The following is a 17779-nucleotide window of genomic DNA, read 5'->3' as shown; positions in this document are numbered from 1 at the left end:
AAACAAACAAAAACAAAACCCAAAACAAAACAAAAAATTAGTCTTCCTCACTTGAACCTAAACTCCTAGTGAACATTTTTGTCTTCTTGACCCAGTCCCTAATACAGTGCAGCACAAATCATCACCCTAGTGATGCCATTGGGCCTCTTCAAGAAGGAAGAAAGAACAACCATACGCCAAAAGCATGACATCTTAAGGACAGCAGACACTTAGTCAATGCTTGCAGACTGACTGATATGTCCATATCCCATTCCCCAAGAACTACCAGTCTAGCTCTTCTGGGTTCAGTCAATCTGTCTCAACTTGTCAAATGCTCTGTGGTCAAATAAACTGAGGAAATACTATTCTTTTTACTCGCCCTTGCTCCCTTGTTGCAATCACTGGCCCACACATGAGACATGTTTGCTTTAATTTAGAGGGATGGCCAGGACTAAGTAACAGAGTTTCATATCCATTCTCTATCGTGTCTTTTCTAAACATTCTCATTGCCTTTCTGAAAAGACCTCCTTGCTTTTGACACAATTGAGATCCTGGATCCTGGATGGGAGATCTTCAATTCCCTCCTTTTTTCCCCTGAAAATTCAGTATCATCATCCATTCTCTCTTTCCATTGGGTCTCAGAGGAAGAAGTAAAATCTGTTCCTTGTAAAGACAGATTTTCTGCCAGTGTCCCTGGTTCCCTATTCTATGGCCTTGCTAACATAATTGTCCTTCTCTAAAGCACCTTTATTGCTTGAGATGATTCCTTCCCATTCTACCTGCTCCATTTATATCTTTCCCTTTACTGAACCAGCACAGCATATGGCTAGAGTGCTAGACTTGGGGTCTGGAAGACAAACATTCAAATTCCATATGTGATACTAGCCTTGCAACGCTCACGGATAAGTCACTTGCTAGGTCTTGTTTTCTCCGATGAAAATTGGTAGAAATAATCCTACGGTCCAAACCTCACAGAGCTGTGGGGCTCACAGGACATAATAGAAACCCAATGCTTTTGCAAATGTCAACATGTTATGGTCACTGTAAGCCATTAGTATTCACCATCAAATTACATCTGGGGGCCCTACTTCTTTATGATGGTCTGCACTCTCTTTACAAACCCTAGTCATTGGCTTTCATTCCTCACCCATTCTCTGGGAAGTCACCAAGGACTGTCCAGTCCCAGAACCTCAAGACTTTTTTCTAGTCTTCATCCTCTCTAACCAGTTTGGAGCTGACTTCTCCACAATCTTCCCCACATTTCTCCATCCTCTCTGTTCCCTTTGTCTTGATACCATCATCACAGTAGGACCTGCCTCTCCTCCTAGCACTATCTCCTACAAGTTCTTTCCCATCTCAATTCTCCATCTTGCTCCAAACCACTTGTAAGCTGATGCCAGACTTAGCTTCATCATGCAGAGGCTTAAACATGATCCTTACTACTCAACACCTATCAGTGGCTCCTGCTAAAAGCCCAAATTTCTTCATCTGGCATTCAAGGCCCACACATCTGCCTCTCCAGCTGACCAGTATCCTATTTTCCTTTCTAAAATCTGCTCTACAGCAGGGTTTCCTAAACTTTTTCTACTCACAACCCCTTTTCACTTGAGAAATTTTTAATGTGACAGTGGGTATAGATATATAAAATAAGTATACAAATCACACATTTACTGATCAATCACAATTTCATGATCCCACATTCAGTTACCTGACCTTATGTGGGATTGGACCCATAATTTAAGAAGCTTTGCTCTAGAGAACATGGGATATTTTCTACCTTCTGAATATACTTGAATATACCCTTTCCTGATTGAATTCCTAATACTTTAAAAGTTGATTCAACAATACTTCCCCCAAACCTTCCCTGACTTCCTAGTTCTTAAGGACTTGCCACACTTCTTACTGTATTTGTTTTCATCTCTCTATGGCCATTTATACATGAGTAGTGGGTAAGCTTCACAAGACCAAAAGCCACTCCTCCTTGAGCTTTCCATTTCTCTCCTATATACAATAAGCACTCTAAAAACCAAGAAACACAAAGCCCTTCAGTTGTGGAACTGAATTGATTTCAATGGACTTAAGGAGATCAAATCTAAGTCTCTGCCTTCAATCAAGGGATCAGATATTTATTGAGCCCCAGCTATGCCATGAGGTACAAGGAACCTTGTATTTTTTATACAAGGACAAAATGAAAAATCCCTATCCTCAAGAAGTTTGCATTCTATTTTTGGAAATGTATACATATAATATAACTGCAGAGAGAGAATAAGAGTAAGAGGGGAAATGGAGCTGAGTTTCTGAGAGGCACTGGCGATACTGACAAGTGAAGCTCAGTAGTCACACATTTCAGATGTGGGGAGTGACAAGGAGGAATGTTCTATTCAAGAAAAAGTAAGTTGACTTTAGGGCTGGATTATAGAGGAAATGGCAGTAATATGTAATAGCATGGATCGGCGAGCTGGGGTCAAATTGAAACAGTTTTTGAGTGCTGAACATTCAATCTTGGTAAAAAGGGAGCCACTAGAACTTTTCTGAAGAAACAGTGATACAGCCAGACCTGAGTTTAGGATTTGGCGGCTTTGTGGAAAATGGTCCCAAGAGGGAAGGGACTTTATAGAGGGAAGCTAACATTAGAGTGTTAAAACAAAGACCAATTCCATTAATGAAACAACCAAATCTCAAGAATATACACTGAGAATTTGTCACTAATGAAGGCAGAGGGACTGACTCCTAAGTAGCCTTGTGTTTTAAAACTGAGGGCACAACAAGGAAATATTCAAGGCCATATTCTTTTATTTCCCCTAACTGTGGAATCAGCCTGCTCTTACTGCTTCTTACTGAAAGGGGAAAGAAAGACCATAAATTTCAGTGAATTTACGTCAAAGAGTACTTTTTCCAGCAGGGAAGATACCAATCTACACACACTTTTCATTTTCTGCAACCATAAATGCGGGGTGATTGTAAAAACAAGGTCCATTCAAAGACTGGACATAGCACTACCCCTTAATTTTGAAAAGATGTTGGCCAAAGCAATGATATGCAAGATATGTTATATATATTTTATCCTGTTACATTATGATTTGGTGATTATTTTAAAATTTTTATTTTCATCCAGTAGTTTAATTTGACAAATGTGTCACCTATCACTAAGATTCTGAATATTTTAAAGAAATAAATATTTTACAATGGTTACTGAAACAGTATTTTACATTTTATCATAATGAAAATAATGAAGTTTAGAACAAATCTCATTTCTCCTCCAATTTTAGTTTTTGAAAACCAACAGTGTTGTAAAATGTTAGCTGTTTTACTATACATAAAAGCTAACCTGATTCATCTTGAACTATGATCAAAATAGTGTCACTTAAAAGTCTTAGGACACTGAGAAAAATGTCTGAAAAAGATAAATTGTGTAGAAAGACAAACCTTTGCATCCAAAATATTGAGAGTTGTTTCAATTTGTTGAATCCGAAGAGAAAGAGCTGACAGCTTCTAGAAAAGAAAGAGTTGAGACATGAGAATGAATTTTACTGGCAACAATGGAAGACCAAAGGGATGCTGAATCAGTGTAGGAATGAGGGGGAAAAAAAAGCATTCCCCCATGTAAAAAGTGTGACAATCGTTTATAGGATTTAGCAGAGGCAGGAAAGCTATGTGTGCTGCTCATGTGTATGTATGTATGTATGTATGTATATTTGTAAATAAGAAATGTTTTTAGTCTTATTAGAATTTCTTTAACAAATAATTCACAATAGGATACACATATAAAAAAAACAAGGGTAAGTGATATAAACCAGCTACCTAGAATTCATTTGGAATAAGACCCTGTTTTATTACCTCAATATGTAAGCTTATTTTACTGGCTCTCACCTTGACTTTCAAGATTCAGAAGTCAAAAGGTGAAATGAGCATTTGGGAGATGGACAATTCTTGTTGGGAAGAATTAAGGACAAGGGAAAAAAAATCAGAACATGATGAAAAAACAAAAGGAAGCAATCTACCATTAAAATTGAAGATAAACCAGAACTAAGAATTCACCATGCTCTAATTATTCTGCACAATTAAATTATATATACATATATAAACAAACAACAGTATCATCATCGTAAAATTTGATCCATAAGAACATTTTTTTTAAACCCTAACCCTAAACATTACCATATTCAGTCAGACAGTCCAAGACTAGTTGGCCAGGTTGCTTATTGGCGAGTATTTCACATTCTGACTGCTTTCTGGCACATTATCAGGATTCTGACTGGCTTATAAGCCTAACTTTAACACCCTGAGAAATGGTCAATCTGCCAATTTTATAGAGAAATTTTAAAAAATGAATATACAACCACAATGCAGTTAGTTCTCTTACAGAAGACAGTTATTTTTAAGATGAGATTCTTGAAGTCTAGGAGGACATTACTTGGAAAAAATCAAAGACATCAGAATGTGATTTACAATGACTAAAGCCAAGAAAGAAATTCAATGTCAACAAGAAAACCAAGTTGAACCTTAACCTGCTAGGATTTGTTCACTTCAGTTATTCTGATTGTAACAAATTTAGAGCATTTTCAACAAATTCAAGGTAATAAAAACAATCTGTTGAGATTTATCAGGTCAGTGATTCAATGTCCAAGCTCACATAAAAATGTAAGTGGTTTTTGCAAAATACAAATATGTGTGCATCTCTTTTTAACACAAAAGATTTGTTAAAACCTTAAAACTCTAATTTTGATCAATGAAAACTGTACTATATAACAAAACAATATTTAAATAAACCCTATGATGAATCATTATACAAAATATATCTATGAAATACCTAATGTGTTAATTCTCTAAATGGAGATGTTCATCCAATGGGTAAGACCAAGGTAAATCAGCAAAAATGAACCTCAGAATCTATCTTACAAACAAAATTGAATTTAATCTGATGCTCATTGTTTGATTGTAATTCAACTTTGTCTTTAATATAAAATTCTGTCGACATTTTATAGGTTCCTTAAATATATGAATGAAACAATCAAGAAGTAGGTATTTAGGTGCCCACAATGTGCTAGGCATAAGATACAAAAGCAAAAATGAAACTCTAATCTGTTTGTAAGGAACTCAGATTCAGTTGTAATGGACTAGCTTGACCTAAAACTATATCACTTTTGAAAATTCATTTTCTTTTAAAGTTAGATTTTTGACACTAAGATTAGAGAGAAAATTTATAGTATATTGTCATACAGATATCCCTATTAATATAATATCTAAATTAAATTCATCTGCCCCAAATGGCAAGTCATAATGAGGTCAACCTTTTATTAATCCTAATAAACCTTTAAAGAAACTAACTTTTAAAATTTTGGCAATTTAAAGCCTTTTAGGCTTAACAATCCACAAGGATTAATCCATTCAATTCAACAAACATTTATTAACAATTATCATTTATTAACAGTCCCTCCTTTACAAAGTCACTCAATGTCAGCCAGCAAGCTTTTTTCTTTCTTTTGTTAAATATTTTCCAATACATGAAAAATAAATTTTAACAATCATTTTTGAGTTCCAAAAAACCAAAAACAGACAAAAAAAATTAAAAAGAAAAAAAAGGAAAAAAGAAATTTGAGTTACAAATTTTCTTTTTCCCTTCTGCCCCTTCCTCTTCCTTGAAAAGGCAAGCATTCATGAACTGGTGCTAAGTGAAATGAGCAGAACCAGGAAACCATTGTACACAGCAACAAAAAGATTATATGATTGATGGATGTGGCTCTCATCAACAATGAGGTGATTCAGCAGTTCCAATGGTCTTGTGTTGGAGAGAGCCATCTACATTCAGAGAAAAGACTGGGAACCGAGTGTGGTTCCCAACACAGCATTTTTACTCTTTCTGTTGTTGTTTACTTGCATTTTATTTTCTTTCTCATTTGATTTGATTTGATTTTTCCTGTGCAGCAAGATAATTGTATAAATATGTATACATACATCGAATTTAATAATTTCAACCATGTTAAACATATACTGGACTACTTGCCATTTGGGGGACAAAGTGGTGGGGGGAAACTGGAACACAGGCTTTTGCAAGGGTTAATGTTGAACTTTCCATGTACATATTTTGAAAAATAAACAATTTTATAAAGAAAAAAAAAGACAAGTACTTTGATTTCGATTATATACGTATAGTCATGCCAAATGCATTTCCATATTAGCTATGTTGAGAAAGAAAACACAAACAAAATGGAATGATGAAAATAAAAGTTTACTTCAATTTGCACTTAAGAGATCATCTAGAACCTCTCTGACAGTGGATAGCACTTTTCATCATGGAATTTTCTTGAATTATTGTCTTGATTAAAGTAGCTAAGTCTTTCATAGTTGATCATTCTTACAATATTGTTGGTACTGTGTACAATGTTCTCCTGGTTCTGCTAATTTCATTTGCATCACTTTATATAAGTTTTCCCAGATTTTTCTAAAACTGGCTTGTTCATTATTTCTTATGGTTGTTACAATCACATACCCCAACTTGTTCAGCCATTCTTCAATCGATGAGTATCCTCTCAATTTCTAATTCTTTGCCACCATGAAAACAGCTTTTATAAATATTTCTGTATGTATAGATCTTTTCCCTTTTCTTTAATCTCTTTGGGACACAGACCTAGCAGTAGTCTTGTTGCTCTCTTTGGGCACAGTTGCAAATTGAGCTCCAGAATGGTTGATGGTACCAGGTCAGATGATGTTCACAATTTCACCAACAACGCATTAGTAGCTCAATTTTTCCAATCCCCTCTTCTCTTCCCCCTGCCCCAGAATTTGTCATCTTCCTTCTCTGTCATATAGCCAATCTAATGGATATAGAGTGGGTACATCAGACTTGTTTTAATTTACATTACTCTAATCAGAAATAATTTAGAGCATTCTTTATGTGGCGATTGACAGCTTTGATTTCTTCTTTTGAAAACTGCCTGGACATATCCTTTTTCCATTTATCAACTGGGAAATCAGCCAGACAATTCTTAACAGATACAGGGTTATGGAATAAAAAAGATAGTTTGTCTTTGGTTTTGTGGTAGGGAATGCAGAAAACAAACAAGTAACTCTCCCCATGTTTTCAGATGATAGATTTTGGTAGGAATGTCTGAGTAACCTACCTCACTCACCCTAATATGCTACTAGAAATAAAAACAACTTACATTGATATTGAAGGCCCAAGGCTTTCCCTGTTATTTCACGACTCTTACAACAATTGTGTGATCAGTGTTACTATTGTTCCCATTTTCCCTATGAGGAAAGTGAGACTTCAAGTTGTCATCATAGCTAGTAAATACTGGGATTTGAAGTCAAAACTTCCTGACTCTGAATTCATCCCTATGTACATTCATTATACTACATTGCTTTACAAACACAAACTAAAGCTTTAGCATTAACAGACTTATATGAATGAATTACTCCTGTCATCAAGGGAAAAAAAGATTATAAATAAATTCATATGAGAGAACAGACCACTGAGTACTAGTGATCAGTGAACAGTTAAGAACTATTTTTCTAGACAACAACTTGAATCTGCTATGGTCGTCTTCTGCCCACTAGTCAGTTAATTTAGCAAAAGAATAAAAGTTTTAGAAACCATGAATTGTTTAAATAAACTCAGCCTTAAATCCTAAATCTTATACCTTTCTTTTTGACAAAATATATGTACACACATGATAAACTGTATTGTAACAAATAGCTAAGTTACCATTTTTGCAGAAAAACAACCTTAAGTGATTCAAATATTTATGCATATGCATTTGTAATGGGATACTGAAAGAAGAGAATACTTTACGATTTAAATAATGTGCTGACAATAGGGAACGACAAAGAATTTAGAAAATGATCCAGTTGTTAGTCCACAAAGTCTGGGAAAGAATGCTGGTTTTGTTAACCAGTGCTTTTCATAGATGACATTGGACCCTAGCAGAATCACATAAAAACCTCATCCCTCCAAAATGATTATCATTTAGAAGTTCTAAGTGGTAAGATTTCAATTCCTGTAGGACAGGAATAACACAAGAACAAGCGGTTAATTTAAACAGAAATAATGTAAATGCTTATCAAATGGCCAATGAGGACAATTCTTTCATGATCTGGTTATCAACAAATTCTCTACATAGAATCACATGGTGCAATCAATGGGCGTGAATGACAGTGGATTTTTGTTGTTGCTTTTCTGCATCCATATAAATACATATATTTATATTCATATGAATATATCTTTTTCTTTTCTTTTTTTTTTAAATTTAATAGCCTTTTATTTACAGGTTATATGTATGAGTAACTTTACCACATTGACAATTGCCAAACCTCTTGTTCCAGTTTTTCCCCTCTTACCCCCCATCCCCTCCCCCAGATGGCAGGATGACCAGTAGATGTTAAATATATTAAAATATAAATTAGATACACAATAGGTATTCATGACCAAACTGTTATTTTGCTGTACAAATAGAATCAGACTCTGAAATATTGTACAATTAGCTTGTGAAGGAAATAAAAAATGCAGGTGGGCAAAAATATAGGGATTGGGAATTCAATGTAATGGTTTTTAGTCATCTCCCAGAGTTCTCTGGGCGTAGCTGGTTCAGTTCATTACTGCTCCATTGGAAATGATTTGGTTGATCTCATTGCTGAGGATGGCCAGGTCCATCAGAAGTGGTCATCATCTAGTATTGTTGTTGAAGTATATAATGATCTCCTGTTCCTGCTCATTTCACTCAGCATCAGTTCGTGTAAGTCTCTCCAGGCCTTTCTGAAGTTATCCTGTTGGTCATTTCTAACAGAACAATAATATTCCATAATATTCATATACCACAATTTATTCAGCCATTCTCCAACTGCTGGGCATCCACTCAGTTTCCAGTTTCTAGCCACTACAAAAAGGGCTGCTACAAACATCATATGAATATATCTCAATGGATAATTCATTGCTGACTTTCTAGTGGCAAGATGGCAGTACCATTAGGCTTCTGTTCTGTATGAATCCCCAAAATGTAATCCCGTAATGATTTTGCAATTTTTTGCAGCCATCATGAACTACTCATTAAATGTTGCTGTGGGATGCTTGAGTATATATGATGCCTGTTGCTGAAGTTTTGATAGAAGACAAGAGGATGGTAAATGTTAAACTTTATATAGTACTTATTTTGTACAAGGCACTGTTATTAAGGACTTTATAATTATCATCTCATTGGATCCTCACAACAACCTTGAGAAGCAAGTGCTATTATCCTCATTTTACAGGAGAAAACTGAGACAATCAGAGATGAAATGATTTGCCCCGTGTCACACAGTTAGGAAGTGTCTGACGATGGATTTGAATTCAGATCTTCCTGACACCAGGTCAGATGCTCTATCTGCTAAGAAGATCTTGGGCCCCTTCTCCAGTGGTAGTCTTCTTCCTCCCTGACTCCAACGAGGCTACAATAGTAAGGCCAAAGTGGCAGCAGCATCAGTGAGGGGGCTGAATCTCTCCCAGATCTACTGTCTCTGGAGCCTCTGAAATATGTTACTGGGGGCAATGTCCAGCACTGAGCAGCGGTTCCTTTCACTCTCCTTTTCTTCTCCCCATCAAGCATGGATTGGAGATTTGAAGATTCATCTCCCAACCATTTCACAGATGAGATTATTTTGGTTGAGTGAGCAATTAGAATTTAAACTCAGGTTCATCATCTCTAAATCTAGTATTCTTTCTGCTGTGTCTGCCAAACTATCAATCAAAACAGTAAATATGCTAAAAAATGCAACTAGAAATATTGACATTCTTTTGAAATGCTTATCAATTTGTTCTTTCTTTCTCCTGTGCTCAGGCTACTTTAAAAATCTTATTAATTACACCTTCCTCTCAACTGAGAGACATTTTATTTTTTCTTCAAATGTATGATTTTTAGATTTATGAATTAGGTCAATGAAATTCTGGTCTGGAAAAATCTAAACATTCATAGAATTCAGTTTAGCCAAAATTGACCCACAAAGACAACAAAAAAGGGACTAAAAAAGGACCACACAGTACAGCCCAGGAATTGTAAGGAAAAAATTAACCAGTTCAAGAATCTAAACTATAATGAAGAATATACCTCTAAATAAAGACCCATAAAATCAATTTTTCATCTCTAACCCAATGATCTTCCTTATAACTATAGATATAAGATGACATTTTAGCAGAACATTATTCATGGCTATACTGTAAATGAAGAATAATTTTTTTAAACAGCTTTTAGGAGGCAAGTACAGTGTTATAATATTATAATACATAATAACATCTTCATCTTGTCTCCACTGTCACTGCTTGGGTTCTAGGTCTACTCATGCATTTAAACAGTGAGAGTAATTCCTCTCCTTTTTAGAAGTGGCTTTTTCAGAACAATACTGACAAGGGCCTAGAGTGAGTTCACGTGGTACCTGACAATTTTCTCCCCCCCCCCCCCCCCCCTTTCCCTCTCCCTCTTAAGAGAACCAATACATTTTTTTTTAATGCAACACAATAAAGGACAAAACTTTACAGGACAAAGGGAGAAATAGTTCATGGCTGAACATATTATACAAACCCAAAATGTTGTGGCTTTGGGTACTGTAAAGTATCCATTGCTTACACATTCCGTATTCTAAAAGAGAAACATCACTTAAAAAATGGGTCTGCTAAGGGCCCCCCCAAAACACTTGGTTAAGTCAATGGATATATTTAAGTTTATGTTTAAGTGGATCCTTTTGAAATATGATGAATGATGTGAAAAGTGCAGGGTTTTGCTAGTCAGAAATCCAATGTATTTGAAGACTATCAGCAAAAATGTATATTGTGAGGGCAACAATAGTTAAAATGCAATAATATTCTATTTTGTGTCTAAAAAGAGATCATAGGGTAGCAATATTTCTTTAATTAGTGATCTTTGGGGAAAAAAAATAATTAGTGAACATTGAATGGTTCTAGTGATGAAGGGGAAAAAAATGATTTTTTCCCCCTAATTCAATTCCAGTTTTGGTTTAATTTAACTGAATTTGTTACAGTTTGGTTTGGGTTCAAAATAGTTCACATGGAAAAACAGATCTTTTTTCTTTTTTTCATGAATCCCACTTCAAAAAATAGCAACTAAGGTTCATTTTTCATTTGAGGGGGGAAAAAAGTTGTTTGAACCTTGTTTGATGGGTTCTCCTGAAAAAAGAATCAATACATTCTTTAAAAGTGCAAGTAATACATTTAAAAGTTTCAGGTAACCAAACCAAAAATTCTCCAGGTTGGAAGATAAATTACTCCATATATTCTTTGTATACACAGTCTTTCTGAGGACAATGACTATCAGATTTCCTAGTTAAAAAGACATTATGTGCATATCTAAGTATGTATATTTGTGTGCATGCATATTTATACATATACATGTATACACATATATACATATTAATACACATGGAGAGAGAAAATGAAAAATAAGTGTGATTTAAATGACTCCATTTGTTGCTCCATTAGTCAATGGAGCACCCTGTATTCTCTTACATGAAAACAACTTAAAATGTCTCTTAATTCACTTAGCCGCTATCTTGCAGATATCCAGCCTGGTAATAACCAGGACATTCTAATAGCAGCAAAATGACTTATAAACATGACTTGGGATTATTATCTATATTAGTGGAGATATGGAATATATCAAATTTTCTGTCAATGCTCAAATTTCATTTTTATTTAGTTAATAATTGCAATCATATGCTATCACAAAAATTTTGGCAGTGAGAAACTCGGGAAAAAAAAAATTGAAAGTAGAGAGAAGAAAGAAATCATGGGACCTAGAAAATTCATGATGCTTTTAAATCAAATCTGCCAATGACTAATTGGAAGATAATTGTAGCTGCTTTAAGTGTATTACCTGTTAGATACTTTTTTCTTTTGTTTTTTTTTGTTTTTTTTCTGGCAGTACATGTAGATTAATTTTTAAAATATACATTTCTTTATGAATCATGTTGGGAGAGAAAAGGGAAAAGCAATGAGAGGAAAAAAAACAGAAAGAAAAAAAAGCGAACATAATATGTATTGATTTACATTCAATCTCCATATTAGATACTTTCAAAAGTGATGAATGAAGGTTAGGGAGACTTACTAGTGGCTAATCAACAAAAGCATTTTTGTACATAAAGTAGTAGAAAGTTTCTGTAATATAGTAGGAAGCCAGGAATTCTTTTTTCCTACTCCTAGGGCTTCCTCATAGTAGCTTCTTCATCCATTCCAGAAAGATGGATTTTGCTGCTCCCACCTGTCATGGAAAGTCTGACTAAAATTACTTGAGCGTTGCTTAAAAAAACTAACTCTAAAATAAGCAGGAGGAAACAAGATCACCATTCCTCTTGGGGGAATCTCAGTTTTCTTATGTGTTAAGTGAGGGGTTTGGGGCAACTTACTTCTTAGATCCTTTCCTACAAATTTTGGGAGAGCTATCTTCAAGTATTTAAAGGGTTAATAAATGGAAAACAAATTCTACTTTCTTGGACTGGTCTGGGAAACCAAATGAAGGGCAAAATGTAAATGTAGATCTTGGTTCCATAAAAGAGGATGCTTCCTAAAAATCAGAGACATTCAGCAGTGGAATGGATGCTTCAAAAGGTATGCAGCGTCATTTCATTAGTGGAAGGAACCTTAGATATCCTAGTCCAATCCCCTCAATTTACATTTAAAAAAAATCCAAAACTCTAAAATAAGCAGGAGGAAACAAGATGATATAAAATGGCTAGGAAATTACAATTTATGAGAATCAAATTCAGGTGATTCTAGGTGTATAAGATCAAAGAGGTCAGAACAAATGAGTATTGACCTTGATAACCAGAACCAATTACAACATATTTTTCCAGGAAAAAAAAATTCATACTAGTGTCTCTGCCACTCGGAGAATAAACACCAAAAACCTACCTCTTCACAGACTGTAGAAAACCGGTTGAGGAATTGTACTGTATGTACCACAAACTGGTTTAGAAATGCAACAGTTCTTTTCTGTTGAATTGCTGGCACCTGTATTAAATAAAAACACAACATAATTCAAATAGGAGAAAAGGCTTCTGATGAATGCTATATGTGATTCAGTACTTTGTGTGAGATTCAGGACATTGCCAGTGGTGGAAAGAACACTTATTCTGGACTCAAGAGGGCCTGGCTTCCAGTCTGAGTTTTACAACTCACTATCTGTGTCATTTTGGGCAACATCACCATCCCTCTTGGGAAAATCTCAAGTTTTTTTATGTGTGAAATGAGAGTTGAAGTAACTTATTTCTTAGATTCTTTCCCACAAATCCTGGGAGAGCTATTTTCAAGGATTTAAAGGGTTAATGGAAATGGAATTCTACTTTCTTGGATAGGTTGGGAAAACTAAATGAGGGGCAAAGTATAAATACAGATCTTGGTTCAATAAAGGAGGTGCTTCCTTTTAATTAGAGACATTCAGCAGTGCAATGGGATGTCTCAAAAGGTGTCAAACATAGTGGAAGAAATCAAAGATATTCCAATCTAATCCCCTCATTTTAGATGACAGAAGTGAGGATCAGAGGCAGGAAGTATGTCATTGAAGGGATTCAAACCCTGAACCCAATGTTTTTTCCCTTATACTATACAGCTCTGTGATGAAGTCTGAAGCTGACCAAGAGACGAGCTTCAGGGAATGAAGAATTTGTATTGATGAAAAAAAATTTTTTTTCAAGGGGAAAACTAAAATGGGGTACAAAGGGAGACTGGACTAAGGTATGAACAACCTTTACCACCAGTCTCTGCAGTTCATAGAAATGGGGAATTCTGGGAAAAATTACTTTTCTAGGAGTCATCTGAGGATAGACATAATGATTTTTTTTTTTAACCCATGCAGGAGCTTGATTATTTATAATTTAAAGGTGTCATTTTCGGACTGGTTATACTTTGTGGCATTTTGTTGCCATGAAAAAAGCCTAGACCTGGGTTTCAATAATCAATAAACACTTATTAAACCCCCTATATGTGCCAGATACTGTGCTAGTGCCCAGGATAGAGAGAGAGGCAAAAGATAGTCGCTGCACTCAAAAGAATTTACAAGAGATAACATGTAAGTAAATATATACAAAGCAAGCTATATACGGGATAGCTAGGAAGTAAGAGGGATGGTAGACTCCATAGGAAAATTGGTGTTCCATATTGGGATTTAACATATATTTTTTTTACATTTATAACATATATTGGATTACTTGCTGTCTAGGGAAGGGGATGGGGGGAAGAAGAGAAAAATCTGAAACATAAGGGTCAATGTTAAAAAAAAAATTATCTGTGTATGTTTTGAAAATAAAAAGCTTAAAAAAAAAAAAAAAAAAGAATTGGTGTTCCTGCAATAGGGGAAGGAGGGGAGACAGCCAACAAAAATGCCCAGAGCTGAGAGATGGAGGGTCGTAAAAGTTCTAGTATCAAACAGGGGCAGGGGTCAGTTTCAGTCTTAGGACTGCTGCTGTGTAAACTTGGGTTAGTCACTTCTCTGGATTTAGTTTCCCCACCAGTTAAATGAGAACATTCAATTAAACTTCATAAGCACTGAAAAGCAATCAAATAAAATGGACAAGAAAACAATTTTTTCCCCCAAACTTCTAGACTTGAAGCAGGAAAAACCATGCCAATGAGCAACCAATCAATAATCAAAGACTACGTTCACTGTCTCCTTCTAGGCGACATCAAGTACTGGGGCCATATTTGTGAAGCCGGACATTGTGGCCATGTGTCCTTCCAACTGACCAACTAACTCAGTGATGTTCTGCTTCTGGAGGTTGCTCCCACTGCAATAAAATAACTTTTCCTATTCTAAATGGTGAGAGGGGCACATGAGTAACCATTTAATGCAGAGGAAGGGTACAACTCTATCACCGTGATGTGACCAGAGTGATTCCTGGTCACTGAAAGAAAGCACACTGTGTCTGTGACTCAAGAGTGCCACGAACCCTTTGTGGGCTTCCTCCGCTGTAAAGCAGGGAGGGCCGGACTAAATGTCCTCCAAAGAGTCTCCCACCTCTGAATGTGCGAGCTGTGACTCCCGATCACTGAGAGAGCAACAGTCAGACAGAACACCAGATCTGACTGGTAACCACCCCTCTGCCTTCAGCTAAGCTGCTTATTTTTTCTGGAAGCCTTTTTTTCTTATCAAGAAAGGGTTCTTCTAGATGATCTGGGATGAAAGCGGGCTTGGGGATCAGGCCTAAAACTAGAGGAGCCTTCAGAGGCATCTAGTCATTATACAGACGGGGGAAACTGAGGCACAGAGGGATCAGAGATTGAGAGCTGGGACCTCAGGGACATCTAGTCCAACTTATTCATTATACAGACGGGGGAAACTGAGGCACAGAGGGATCAGAGATTGAGAACTGGGACCTCAGGGACATCTAGTCCAACTTATTCATTATACAGACGGGGGAAACCGAGGCACAGAGGGATCAGAGATTGAGAGCTGGGACCTCAGGGACATCTAGTCCAACTTATTCATTATACAGACGGGGGAAACTGAGGCACAGAGGGATCAGAGATTGAGAGCTGGGACATCTAGTCCAACTTATTCATTATACAGACAGGGGAAACTGAGGCACAGAGGGATCAGAGATTCTTATTCATTATACAGACGGGGGAAACTGAGGCACAGAGGGATCAGAGATTGAGAGCTGGGACCCTCAGGGACATCTAGTCCAACTTATTCATTATACAGACGGGGGAAACTGAGGCACAGAGGGATCAGAGATTGAGAGCTGGGACCTCAGGGACATCTAGTCCAACTTATTCATTATACAGACGGGGGAAACTGAGGCACAGAGGGATCAGAGATTGAGAACTGGGACCTCAGGGACATCTAGTCCAACTTATTCATTATACAGACGGGGGAAACCGAGGCACAGAGGGATCAGAGATTGAGAGCTGGGACCTCAGGGACATCTAGTCCAACTTATTCATTATACAGACGGGGGAAACTGAGGCACAGAGGGATCAGAGATTGAGAGCTGGGACATCTAGTCCAACTTATTCATTATACAGACAGGGGAAACTGAGGCACAGAGGGATCAGAGATTTACAGCTGGAGGAGACCTTGGAGATATTTAGTCCAACCTGCTCATTATACAGATGGGGAAACTGAGGCCCAGAGGGATCATAGATTTAGGGCAGGAAAGGACTTCTAGTCCGGCCTCCTCATTATACAGATTGGGGAAACTGAGGCATAGAAGGATCAGAGATTGAGAGCTGGAACCTCAGGAACATCTAGCCCAATTCATTATACATGGGGAAACTGAGGCACAGGGGGATCAGAGACTGAGAGCGGGGACCCCAAGTATCTAGTGCGACCCCCATTACACAGACGGGGAAAGCGAGATTCAGAGAGCAGCAGTCACTCAGATGCTGAGTGTTCTTCCTGGGCCTCAGTCTCCCCTGCCGTATAAGGAACGGGGTTGGACTCGAAGCTTCCAGTCCCTTCCAGCTCTAGGTCCGGGAGCCTAAGACAAGGAACGCTCCCCGCCCCCCGCCCTGAGCCTCAGTTTCCTCCTCCGCCAACGAGAGGGCGGGTCTCCGTGACCCACGCGAGCGCCCCTCCGGCTCCCGCCCCTACCAACCTTGGTCAGGTCTATGCCCGACCCCATCAGAGGCAGCCCGTCCTCGTCCATGGCCCCGGCGCGCGGGCCCCACGCCCCCTGCTTTCCCAGCCCGGACCCCGGGAGCAGCTCCTGACCGGCCCCCTCAGTCTGAGATCCCGCGGCCCTTCCTTCCCGGAAGTGGGCCCAGCGGCTAGCCTCTGCGCCTGCGGGAAAGACTGATAGAGGCCTTCCCGCAAGGCCTTTCGGGAGTTGTAGTTTTGCTCTAGAGCTTCCCATTGGCTCTGAGCCCACGGAAGAAACCAACCTCCCTGGGCCCTTCCCCACGGCCTTCTGGGAACTGTAGTTTTGCCTCTACTCTCCCTCCGAGGAAGTTGATAGTGCGTGTTTAGATAAATTAAGAGTAATAAAAGTTGGGTGAAATTTAGAGCTAGAAAGTGAGCTCAAGTGGTCAGGTAAGCAAGCGCACGTGAACTTAGGGTCATAGCTCCGGAGCTGAGAAGTGACCTCAGGTGGCCAGGTGATCGCACCTGTGCTTAACTAAGATCCATAGGGAGGGCGCTCAGGTGGCCAGGTGATCGCACCTGTGCTTAACTAAGATCCACCTAGGGAGGGCGCTCAGGTGGCCAGGTGATCGCACCTGTGCTTAACTAAGATCCACCTAGGGAGGGCGCTCAGGTGGCCAGGTGATCGCACCTGTGCTTAACTAAGATCCACCTAGGGAGGGCGCTCAGGTGGCCAGGTGATCGCACCTGTGCTTAACTAAGATCCACCTAGGGAGGGCGCTCAGGTGGCCAGGTGATCGCACCTGTGCTTAACTAAGATCCACCTAGGGAGGGCGCTCAGGTGGCCAGGTGATCGCACCTGTGCTTAACTAAGATCCACCTAGGGAGGGCGCTCAGGTGGCCAGGTGATCGCACCTGTGCTTAACTAAGATCCATAGGGAGGGCGCTCAGGTGGCCAGGTGATCGCACCTGTGCTTAACTAAGATCCATAGGGAGGGCGCTCAGGTGGCCAGGTGATCACGATAGAGAGAGCGCCTGTAGCCGGGTAAGAACACGTGAGTTTGTCACGGTTCCAGAGCAGAAAAGTGACCTCAGGTAGCCGGGTGATCGCACCTGTGCTTAATTAAGGTTAGGGCTCCAGAGTAGGGGGCTAGGTAATCACACTTAATCTTGACTGCCTTCTTTGCCCTTGCCCACGATCCACTGATCATGTAACCAGTTATAACTGGTTTGCTCTAGAG

The 17779-nt window shown here is 38.4% G+C and overlaps 1 protein-coding gene across 2 annotated transcripts in view; it reads right to left on the bottom strand.

The window, feature by feature from the left end:
- WASHC3 (WASH complex subunit 3) overlaps window positions 1-16719 on the bottom strand; it is a 55699-nt gene extending 38980 nt beyond the window's left edge. For both annotated transcript variants that reach the window (XM_003771077.4, XM_012550605.3), the window contains exons 1-3: window positions 16555-16719; window positions 12872-12970; window positions 3406-3471 (exon numbers count right to left, since the gene is read on the bottom strand). In XM_003771077.4, coding sequence (XP_003771125.1) covers window positions 3406-3471; window positions 12872-12970; window positions 16555-16605 — 216 coding nt within the window. In that variant the 5' untranslated portion in view covers window positions 16606-16719. The remainder of the gene's footprint in view (window positions 1-3405; window positions 3472-12871; window positions 12971-16554) is intronic.
- Between the last annotated feature and the right edge of the window lie 1060 nt (window positions 16720-17779).

This window comes from Sarcophilus harrisii, chromosome 5 (genome assembly GCF_902635505.1).
Source record: "Sarcophilus harrisii chromosome 5, mSarHar1.11, whole genome shotgun sequence".
Classification (NCBI taxonomy): domain Eukaryota; kingdom Metazoa; phylum Chordata; class Mammalia; order Dasyuromorphia; family Dasyuridae; genus Sarcophilus; species Sarcophilus harrisii.
This window is presented reverse-complemented; position numbering and strand designations above follow the sequence as displayed.